This window comes from Physella acuta, unplaced genomic scaffold, assembly GCF_028476545.2.
Source record: "Physella acuta isolate Inbredline_101_S28 unplaced genomic scaffold, ASM2847654v3 ptg001706l, whole genome shotgun sequence".
NCBI classification, from domain to species: Eukaryota; Metazoa; Mollusca; class Gastropoda; family Physidae; genus Physella; species Physella acuta.
The window spans coordinates 7,715-19,757 of record NW_026733218.1 but is presented as its reverse complement, the minus strand read 5'-3'; the positions used below and the strand labels follow the sequence as shown (position 1 = coordinate 19,757).

Here is a 12,043-nt window from a genome sequence, read left to right as displayed (position 1 = left end):
GTTGTGTTAAGTGTTCATCCACTTAGGCCGTAAGGCATTTGCATATGACCCCGAAAAAAGAATCCGGGGACGTTCTCCTTCTATTTGGCTGATAGAAAGGTTAACGTTACAAAGCCCAATCGTCCCCCTCATAGCCCACCCACGCACACCCCCCCCCCCCTCCCCCGGATTATTTATGCCATGTATGTAGAGTTTAATTGATTAGCAAACACGTTACAGACGTCAAGAATGGACAAAAGGAAAAACAAAATAATAAAATTGTCTATTCCCCTCCCTCATACCCCTCCTCCATTCCCCCCCCCTACCTCTTTTTCGGAAGTATTGTCCTCCTCAACGTACCTCTTTAAAAAGCGAAAAAAAAAGTCTTGTTGTCAACGACAGCTAGTAGTCAACAACAATCAGTTGTCAACAACAACCAGTTGTCAACAACAATCAGCACATGGGAGAACCTAATAAGGTATAAATGACGAAGACTTTCTAACACAGCCGAGACTCTGTTATTCATCTGTGAGGCCTTGCCTGCAGACTTAAATTTGAAAAGTCTACTTGTAAGCTTTGCCACTGAAGAGAAGTAAGATGAAGTTCGTGTTGAAATGTGGACTTATGCTGATATCGCTCGGTAAGTATTCTATTGTTTGGTAACTTTAAATTGATTTTAATGTTCGGTCAACTATATGGCTGTACGTCTGTGGTCAAGTATATTACCGTACTTCTACATCTATGGTCAACTTTATTGTACTACATCTATGGTCAGCTATATAGTTCTACATCTATGGTCAGCTATATAGTTATACATCTATGGTCAGCTATATAGTTCTACATTTATGGTCAGCTATATGGTACTACATCTATGGTCAACTATATAGTTCTACATCTATGGTCAGTTATATGGTTCTACATCTATGGTCAGCTATATGGTACTACATCTATGGTCAGCTATATGGTTCTACATCTATGAACAGCTATATGGTTCTACATCTATGGTCAGCTATATGGTTCTACGTTTATGGTCAGCTATATGGTTCTACATCTATGGCCAGCTGTATGGCCATATGGCCAGCTATTTGGCCCAGCTATGGCCCTATTGTCAGCTATATGGACTTATGGCCATCTATATATGGCGCTACATCAACATTTAGCTCTATGGCCTTATTGTAAGCTATATGGCCCTACGGATCAATTGTATTAGTTTTTAAACGTAAGTAAATTTAAAAGATTTTATAATGACGTGCGTGCCGCAGAATTACCTTGAAGAAAAGAAGATTACATAGAACTTAGTCCTGTACCTACTTTAATTTGGATTTTTTTTTCAGTCTTGGCGATTGGTTTGGCTTCAACAATGGACCCTCTGTACTCAACGAGTACAACAAACTCGCCCAAAACTGGAGCAGAGAGTACCAGCTCACCCAAAACTGGAGCAGAGAGTACCAGCTCACCCAAAACTGGAGCAGAGAGTACCAGCTCGCCCAAAACTGGAGCAGAGAGTACCAGCTCACCCAAAACTGGAGCAGAGAGTACCAGCTCACCCAAAACTGGAGCAGAGAGTACCAGCTCACCCAAAACTGGAGCAGAGAGTACCAGCTCACCCAAAACTGGAGCAGAGAGTACCAGCTCACCCAAAACTGGAGCAGAGAGTACCAGCTCGCCCAAAACTGGAGCAGAGAGTACCAGCTCACCCAAAACTGGAGCAGAGAGTACCAGCTCACCCAAAACTGGAGCAGAGAGTACCAGCTCACCCAAAACTGGAGCAGAGAGTACCAGCTCACCCAAAACTGGAGCAGAGAGTACCAGCTCACCCAAAACTGGAGCAGAGAGTACCAGCTCACCCAAAACTGGAGCAGAGAGTACCAGCTCACCCAAAACTGGAGCAGAGAGTACCAGCTCACCCAAAACTGGAGCAGAGAGTACCAGCTCACCCAAAACTGGAGCAGAGAGTACCAGCTCACCCAAAACTGGAGCAGAGAGTACCAGCTCGCCCAAAACTGGAGCAGAGAGTACCAGCTCGCCCAAAACTGGAGCAGAGAGTACCAGCTCGCCCAAAACTGGAGCAGCGAGGACAACAGCTCGCTTGCCTACAACAACAAAATACAGTAAGTATATCCATTCACTTGTAAAAAGTTTTAACAAAATTTATACCAATAATGCACCAATTCATAATAATCAGAGGCGTAAAACAACAGTATCCAAAAATACGTCTGCAGAAATCACACATAATAAAATCCTGCACAATCGAATACTCAGATTTCTACACCACACTCAGACCCCACACACACGACTGGCCTTATCAAAGCTTAATCCAAGTACATATCGTAGTCATGCAACCACCTCTACGCCACATATCGATATTTTTTTTTTAAATTTGTATTCCAATTTTAGTTTTCTGCTCTTCAATAGTTTGATCTTTAAAAAACATTTTATGTTATTTTGTCTAGCATGCCACCCCTTATGTGACTGCCACTCTACCTTACATACATGCCTACAATTATATTCTTTATAGTAATTCATAATATTTCTTTCGCTAATGCTAAAATGTTATTTTTAATTTCCAGATAACCGTTACTAAAAATAGCTCCCGTATTTTTCAGATGCAGGCGGCCTGCTGCGACCAACTAAACCCATGTTGCTCCTGTTGCTGGCTGTCGTGCGTTACTTTTTGCTGAATTAATAATGAAACTGATTTTTGCAAAGGAATTTTTTTTTATTTACTTTTCAGAGCTTGTATGTATTTATTCTACTCTCTAAAAATTTTATCATTTTTAAAATGCTATTAAAATTTAAAATGTTCTCTAGATCTAGAATCTAGAACATTCTTGGAAATCTAAAAATTAAAAAATCCTTTTTTTTTTTTACTTTTCGGGTTGTAAAATGTATTTTGTCAATGCTAAAAAAAATGTTTGTACATAATTAAACTTCCATCTCCGATTGTAAATATATTATAATTATATCTTAAATTTCTACAAAAATTTTCCGTCCGTATGCCTACATCTATTTTTTGTTACAAATTTAAAATCGCTGAAATCTATTGACGACATGACCATTCTTGTATGTAACATTCCAGAGAATAAACCACTGTTTGTACGGAAATCGTCCCTAGGTAAATGATGTCCAAACAGCTGTTTTGTTCCACTTCATCTAAATCTTTAAAAAAAATTTAACTTTAGGAATACGAAACAAAACAAGAAATTTTTCCAAAGTTCATGATGTCACTTTTTTTTACATCGTTTTATTATTATATGCCTTAGTTTTTAATAATTAGTTGCTTTTTTTTCAAATATCAAAAATAAAAAATTTTTGTTTTGCAAACAGGCTTTAGATTTTCCTGCAGTTTGTTGTTTATGTCTGTGTGTAGTTCTCGTTAGCCATACTGAAACACGAGTGTGTTCGGTACATGAAGAGGTTACACAAAGTGTAAAGGGTAAGCACTTTGACAACCTTAAGCCAGAGGAAGTAGAGCTCATGTTATACACAGATGGCAGGCTGGATATGTACAGCTTTAGACATGTACAGCTTACAGGCTAGACATGTACAGCTTACAGGCTAGACATGTACAGCTTACAGGCTAGACATGTACAGCTTACAGGCTAGACATGTACAGCTTTAGACATGTACAGCTTACAGGCTAGACATGTACAGCTTACATGCTAGACATGTACAGCTTACAGGCTAGACATGTACAGCTTTAGACATGTACAGCTTACAGGCTAGACATGTACAGCTTACAGGCTAGACATGTACAGCTTACGGGCTAGACATGTACAGCTTACAGGCTAGACATGTACAGCTTACGGGCTAGACATGTACAGCTTACAGGCTAGACATGAACAGCTTACAGGCTAGACATGTACAGCTTACAGGCTAGACATGTACAGCTTACGGGCTAGACATGTACAGCTTACAGGCTAGACATGTACAGCTTACAGGCTAGAAACAGGCAGGCAGCTGGAAAAACTGTTTACAGGCTAGAAACGATTTAGAGCGTCCGTATTTGTTACTTTTGTCATTCACCGATACTTGTTTTTGTTATTTTATTTGACTACAATAGACCAAACTAAAGCTATTGGAAGTCTAACTAACACAAATAAAGAAAATACAGTACAAAAAAATTATAAACATAGTCTACAAGGAGCTATGAATAATACGTGAGAAGGGACATAACAAAATTTAACTCGCTTTCCTCAAATTTATATGAGTTACATCCCTTAACATTTTTTTTTTTTTTTTTTTAGTCTTTTTCTTTTTTACAAGTGTCAAGATATTAACATGTTGCCTATAACATCCACCATCAACACCATCTAGGAAAACAACAAGATCTTTTCTTAAGGCTGATTTGACTCCAGCAATGCATTAAAACAAACAAAAAATGTGTAGTACAAGTGTGGGGAGGGGTGGGGCAGTTGTGCAAAGGTAAATCTGAAACACTGATTAACAGAACCCAGCAGAGTTTCTTCCAGGCATCTCTTCGGGGGGGGGATTGGATTACTTGATGTGGTTGATTTAACTTGGGCATTTTATCAAGGTTTAATTTTTTTTCCAAGGCAAGATTGCAAAAGTTGTTTTTCGACTCGATTTTGATTGTTTGCACGATTACATAATTTAACCTAGATTCTATATATTTTCCGTAGCCTATAGGCCAATCACTACCAGAAAGTAAATATAAGAAAATTAAAAAATTAAAAATGTAAATACATCGAATTAAAAAAAAGATAAAAAAGGAAAATGGATTAGGCCCCTAGATCTATTTCCGTTTTGCATTCGCATTTACTAAAAATAAAATTGGGCCGGTTAGGGAAAATTCTGTCACTCAGGTTTGGAAGAGCTTTAAAAATCTGATAGGCTTATTTTTAAATTATACTTAGTTTCATCTAGGAAGGAGTACCAAAAAAAACTCTTTTTTGGCATTTGGGTAATCAAATCTTAGATCTCTATCATCTAAATCTAGATCTAGATATCTAGATCTAATAAAATAATAAAAAATAGGCCTAAGTTTAATAATAATAATGGACACCAGTGACAGTGAGTTGACGAGAATCCTTCCGTAGTGTAAAAATGTTGTGTTGACATGGAATAAAAATGTGCTTTTTAGATTTAGACCGTAAAAAAAAATAAAAACTTGAGCCTTAAATTAATTTAGAAATTTTATTTTTTTAGAATAGGCCTATGCTATAATATATATAAAAGTTGCAAATCCAGAGAACTTGATTGACTTGAAAATAATTTAAGTTTAAGGTTGCCGCTTAAGGCTACATTTCTATTTATTTTCATCAAGCCTAAGTTATAACCGGATGTTTCACTTTCGTAAGACAAATATTGATTGGCTGTACAGTAACTTAGTGATCGATAACTATTTGTTTACAAAACTTTGCAGATCAAGTTTTTTAATTACAATGCAAATTTAAACCCCATGACTTAGTTTTTCTATTTTTAGAATTTTTGGCGGCCTATCGAATAGCAGGATGCCATTGTTTATGTCGCCATTACACGTGAAAACCAAATTGTTTTTGCTTTTTTTTTTATTTTATTTAGTTACCGAAACTATTAAAAACATCAAATACATCCAATCTTTAGTAGGCCTAAAGTCCAAAAAAAACCAGACAGACAGGATTTTATTTTATAACCATATTAATTGTAACTAGGCCGTGCATGATTTTTAAATTAATTTATGGACCTCTCGAGACTTTTCTCGCTTGCGTCCATTCATTGTTTGTTTTAGGTTTAGGAGTTTTGGTGCGTAAAAAAATCGGCGCAGGCTGGTCTGGTATTGGCCTAATAATTAATATAATATTAAACTAGAATCTAGAATTTTAATAGATATCTAGATCTACTTACCACTTAGTTTAGTTATTATAGTTAGTAGTCCGTCAAGTAAACTAGTACTTATTCATTTGGCTGCATTTGCACGGTTCGCTCCGCGTTACGTAATTAAATCTTTATCCTAGGTGGCACGCGATCTAAAAAAAAAATAGATATCAGGACTGCCCGATTTTTTTTTCATGTTAGCAATTTAATGTTGATCTAGATCTAGTTTTAATGTATTATTTCAACACCTAAGAATCTAGATCTAGTAGCCTACTTGTAAAAAAAGCGGTAAAACCTTAGGCTTAGTTTAGCGTCGTAAATTCCAACGTAGCTAGTAATGTGCGGTGGAGGTAACTAGTGAATATTTGTTTCATTTGGCCGTATTTATGACATATTTACATAATATAACAGATAATAGAATAAAAAATCAAAATTCATGACCAAACCAGTCAAAAATATCCTGGAATAAACTTTAAACTACCCTGTTCGAGACAACAATGAGTAACTACTAGCAGCGGCCATGTTTCAAAAACAATAATAGAGTAGTTACCCTTGAAACATTGTCTATTCGCATGTTTGTTGTGTTGATTTTTTTATTTAATATGGCTGTTTTGTATTGTTTTAATATATGCCTGTATAGTAATTTGTCGTTTTTTTTTCCAATATAGTTTAAATGAATAACCAATAGACCTTTTCAGACTTAATAGTTTGCATCCAAGACCACAACGATTGTTGGGAGGTCGAACTTTTGAACACTTTTTGCAGTAATCCAACCATCCCTAAATGACGTCGCTTTTACGGGGTTAAGACAGCATGCACTATTACAGAACAAATATAATTATGAACCTATTGTTTTAGATAGAAATTGTGATTTGTGGTGGGGAGAGGTTGAGTAGAACTCAGCGATTTGATTTTTGAGAAGAGTCAGGTTGTTTTTTTTTTTGGTGGTAACTGGGGATGGTTGTGGGAGGAAGACACGCTGTAAAAGAATGACGTCATTCATTAGTGATACATTTAGGCCTAACTGAAGGCTAAGCGGTTGGCTTTTACTATCAAAACATCCTTAATTATTTAAATAATACAGTTTTCTGTAACGGCTTCGGTTGCTTCCAGCTTTCATTCGTTTTTTTACATATCTCTGTGGTCGATTCCCCCCCCCCCCACCACTAATCATTATAGATGATATTTGATAAAAGGGTTGATAAAAGTCAATTTCAGGATATTTAAATTGATTTAACCATAAATGGCGATCTATTATCTATAATATTTTATCTCAGGCAATCATGTGAACTTATGTTCATTCTATGACATATGCTTTAGGCCTGCTGAACAGTGGCCCCGCTGGCAGTGGTGGGGTTTTTCACTCACGGGATAGTATTCAATAACAGTAACAATAGTACAAGAGGTACTTACTTATTTTTAATATTAAGATTTAGTAGTTGGTATCGTTTTAGGTACGTAAAATCTGTGAAAAAAGGGTGACTCATCAAATTTTTATAATTATTTCACTTTTTAGAAAGATTTATGTTTTAACAATTACAAAAATGTTTAAAAACTGTCACTCATGTACCTGTTTTTAAACAATTCAGTTGTTTAGCAATAGATTACCAGCATTTGTAATTTAATATAGACTAATGAGACTAAACTAATGGACATTAGTCGTACCGAGTAGGTAGACTAGTCTAGTCAATATAATAGTATACACTATAGTGACTATACTCAGTTCAGTCAGTAGTCACAACTGAGTAGTGTAGAGTCCATCATGTCATTGATAACTTCAATAACTTAATAAATGTATTACTAATTTATTAGGCCTAGAATTAGAATCTAATATTATTTGATAATACCTTAGTTTGGCATAGGAAATTTTCTGGTAATGTTTTTTGACTTTTGTAATTGTAAGTTACGGGTAAACCATGTTTTATTTGACCATTAAAATATAAATAATGTTGGTCATAGTAAATTAATATTTTAGTTTTACTTTCTCGTATATACGTAGTATAGAGAAAGTATTGTAATCGTGTAAAAAAAAAATCGAGATTTTTACAAATCTCGACTTTTTACACCTCACTGATACGGAAAAACATAATTTTGCAATCTTGTTCGTATGTCTGTGTGTGTGTGTGTGTGTAAATACGATTACTTGAGTACCGTTACAGCTAGGTTGATGAAATTTCATATATAAGTATTTTATCAAAATCGTAGATCCGTATCAACTTTTGAGTGATTTCCGATAACCGGAAGTGGTACTTTTTCTACTTTGAATTTTTCAAAAGCCTATAACTTGAGTACTATTTCAGATAGTACTATGAAATTTCACATGTAAATAAAAGATCTAATTCTCTACCTTCTGTTAAATTTTGAGTAATTTCCGTTGACGGGAAGTACTAATTTACGCTATTTCCGATTTCTCAAAAACGCATCTAAATTTATAAAGTACTAATAATATTGCGCACCATTATGAACATCTTTATTCGGCGTTCACTTGGTGTGCAATACTTTTTTCTATGAGATTCTATTTTATTTTTAAAAGTTTATGTATTTAAAATGGATTAAAAATCATAACTATATCCCGAGTTCCCATCCCCTGTTGTTTTATATAAGAATATTCGAGAAAGTTTAGGGGAGATCACTCCCAGTTTATTTTAAGTTTAATCATCATAAGGAAATAATAATAGGAATAAAGGCTATTATAGTAGATTTAAATTAGTAGATCTAAAAATATATAAATAATAAAGTCAAGTGTAGTAGATCTGTTCAATGTTTTTGACTTGCAGAGAGTTTGCGACAATCAATTAACTAGATCTAGCTAGCTGCTAGGCCTAAGTAAAAATGATTACAGAAATAGTAATAATGACTAGAACAATGTTTAGTTGCAGAAATATTTAGCAGAAACACTTAAAACGAATGAATAACAGCAATTAAAATCATTCATCCAAGTTTTAAACGTTCTGTATTAAAGTTGGTGCCAAATAAAGTATGGTTTACAGTACTTCTAGTGGATTCAGAACTTTGTGACAGCAATTGTTTTACTGGGCTTTTTTTACAGCTATACCATTCGTTTTACCTATTATTTATTAATGTTGAAATGGATAAAATTGATGTCTTTTTTTTTTTTTTTTTCTTTTTTTTTCTTTGCAATCAAAGCAACGGTAATAAAAAATATTTTAAAAAACTTATGCCCTAAGCCTGAAAAATAATTCAGAAATTTAGGGCTAATATTTTTAGAATCAATGTTTATAGGAGTGTCAAATCCAGAGAACTTGAAAATAATATTTTGAGTTTAAGGCTACATTTTTATTAAGGCTGATTCTAGCTGGAAGAAGATGTGCATTCGCATAGCGCTTCATTTACTTGGTTTTTCTTATCATCTAAATTAAATTAAGGGTTCCCAAACTGGGGTCGCGAAGGGCTTTCTGGGTGTTCGCCAACTGGTAGACTAAACCCTAGCAATGAAAAAAAAGCACAAATATTTAGAAGAATATATGAAATTCGAATTTTAGATAAACAATAAACAATGCGTACTGTGCAAAGTTGTTCTTAGTCTTGTCTATGAAGCTTTCAAAGTTAAAACAGCATTTTGAGACGAGTCATTCGAAGCACACCAAAAAAGATATGGAGTTCCTTCGTCGGCATGAAGCTAGTTGCAAACGTCAGCAACTTTATCGAACAGAAAGTTTTCACCAAGAAAACACAGCATTAGTGCAAGCATCATATGAAGTCGTATAAGAAATTGCCAACCAAAAAAACCTCGCACAATAGGAGAAAATCTCATCAAACGCTGCATGTTGAGGGTGTTAAAATTAATTCTTGGGGATTCCAGTGCAGTAAAGATGCAACAAATATCTCTGTCTAATAATACTATTCAGTGGCATATAGAAGACATGTCAGTAGATGTTAAAAAGCTAATTTTAAATGAAATCAAGCTTTCACCATTGTTTGCTGCTTTTCAATTTGATGAATCAACAGACCTGAGTTCGTCTTAGCAGTTGCTTCTCTTTTTGAAAGAGTTGCTATTTTGTGAAGATATTATGGATAAAATAAATACTTTTTTTGAAACTGGATGATTAAAATGGGAAAAGGCTGTGGGGCTTGTACGGATGGTGCGTCATGTTTGGGTCAAAATTGGGCTTTCAAAAAATAAAGTAAAAGATTTAGCTCCCTAATGAAGGGGAATCCAATGCATGATTCACCGGTATGCCCTCGTCAGCAAGACTCTTCAGACTCCATTGCTAATAAAAGTTGTAAATATATTAATTCTGGAGCCCTAAACACTCGTCTGTTTCAAGAACTGTGCAAAGACATGAATAAAGATCACGAGGTTTTACTCTTCAGTAAGCTGGCTGTCTATAGGAAATGTGAATCGAGTTTTTGAATTGAAAGATGAAATGAAGCTGTTCTTGGAAGTGCAAGGGAAACAAGACCTTTTGATATACTTTAACGACAAAAAGTGGTTGGAGAGAGTAACACTCCTAGCAGACATATTCGAACACAAAACAAAGAAATAAATTAATGCAGAGGCATTCAATTTCACCCATCGCATTAAAACAGTTATCAAGAATAATGGTTATTGAAAGTCTACTAGAAAATCGTAATTTAGTGATTATTAATTTCCTCACTAATTTCGACTTTTTAATTCTATGGGGGTCATGGGTCACTTACTTTTTATAAAAGGGGGTCACCACTCGAAAAAGTTTGGGAACCACTGATCTAAATGTTCGTTGTTTAGGCCAATTTGTTGTTTTGATGGAACAGGAATTAACATGATACATACTTAAATAGCAGATTTAAATAGGCTATTAAAATTGATCCCGAACTCTTTACTAGATATAGGCTTTAATATAACTATACTATGAATCCTCAAACCCTGACAACCTGCCCAAAGCGCAACTGCTCAATCACACTGACCAGATAGAGTTGTCAGAAGAATAAGAGTAGTTTGATCCCATCATGATCGCGCCTCTATAAAAGGATATGTCGAGCCCATTGCGCAGCTATAAAAGGATGATTTGATCCCATTGCCTGGTTATAAATGTCATTGCGTTTTGCATCTTCTGCCGACCAGACTAGCACTTGGGGGAAAGAAGCTTCTTTTGAGTAGTCACTTTGTTCTATTTTATTTTATCAAGCCTAAGTTAAAACCTTAAGTTTCACTAAGTTCAAGTAAACATTGATTGGCTGTACCAGAACTCCGTAAACTAACAGTCAGATTTTTGTAACCATATATATTTATTTGGACGATATTTTGAGTCAACCCTTTATATCCCTCGCAGAACAAACCCCGACATGGCCTCAACCCACCGCCTGGCTCATTGCATTGAGAGATAAAAGTTATGAATAACAATTGATTATAACATAAATGACTTGTTTTTTATCCATATCAACAATAAAGATTGGATCCATTTCATCAAACTCAGTAGTGTCCATTAATAATAAATAGATTAAATAGCTTAGTGCTAATAGAATAAAAGAAGAGATAAGCCAATACCTATTTTGAACTGATGAATAGTCCTGTAGGTCTAAATCTGCTTTTCTACTAGATACTAAATAAGTGTCCATCCTTCTTTTTTTAAATTTTTCAATGTATAAGTATCTCATCGCATAATTTGCTTTACAGGTTTGGACGTATTGAGGAGGCTACTGGATAAACAATAACAATGGAGATGGAGATACCGGAAATGAAGGATGAAAAGTTAAATGAAATAAAAAAGGAAGAGCTTATTCCAACTTTCACTCATTCTGAAGCAATGAGCACAGCACAAGATATGCTGGCAGGTCTCATTGTGGTATGTTGTATATCTAATTCGAGCATATTGTTTATCTCAACTGAAATTATAGATTCTAACTTGTGTATAACAAAAATAATAAAAATGTACTGTATAATGTTTGACAAAATTCTGCTAAGCCATAGATATAACAGGCAGAGAATCAGAGTTATCAAGTTTAGATTGTTGATGAGGATTTGAGTAAGGCTAAGTATAGTAATCTGCCTTACTATCAAATGTGTTCATAATTTCTTCATCTCCATTTTAACAGGAAACTTGAAAATCTTTGTATATTTCTTGTCTAAAAATATTTTTATCAGAAGGATCTTTTCCTACAAGATCTTGGTCTGTTGCAACAGGAAAGTTTTTAAACTGCTGTTTTTATGTCTTAAAATATTTTGTTAGAACGATCCATTCCTCCGTGATCTTGATCCTCATGTTACACTGGAAGAAGTGAACTCATTGATTGCTCTAGAGTATGG

General features: G+C 34.8%; 1 protein-coding gene across 2 annotated transcripts; it reads left to right on the top strand.

Moving 5' to 3' along the window:
- Positions 1 to 507: 507 nt before the first annotated feature.
- On the top strand, positions 508 to 11,510 carry LOC131930039 (mucin-22). Of its 2 annotated transcripts, none has more exons than XM_059286404.1 (4): positions 508 to 619; positions 1,314 to 2,090; positions 2,586 to 2,718; positions 11,414 to 11,510. In XM_059286404.1, exons 1-3 carry the CDS (start codon positions 577 to 579, stop codon positions 2,663 to 2,665), a joined length of 900 nt encoding a protein of 299 aa, XP_059142387.1. In that variant the 5' UTR covers positions 508 to 576; the 3' UTR covers positions 2,666 to 2,718; positions 11,414 to 11,510. The 2 variants fall into 2 exon arrangements, with proteins under 2 accessions (XP_059142387.1, XP_059142386.1); XM_059286403.1 differs by lacking the exon at positions 11,414 to 11,510 and adding an exon at positions 3,059 to 3,270.
- The last annotated feature ends 533 nt before the right edge of the window (positions 11,511 to 12,043 follow it).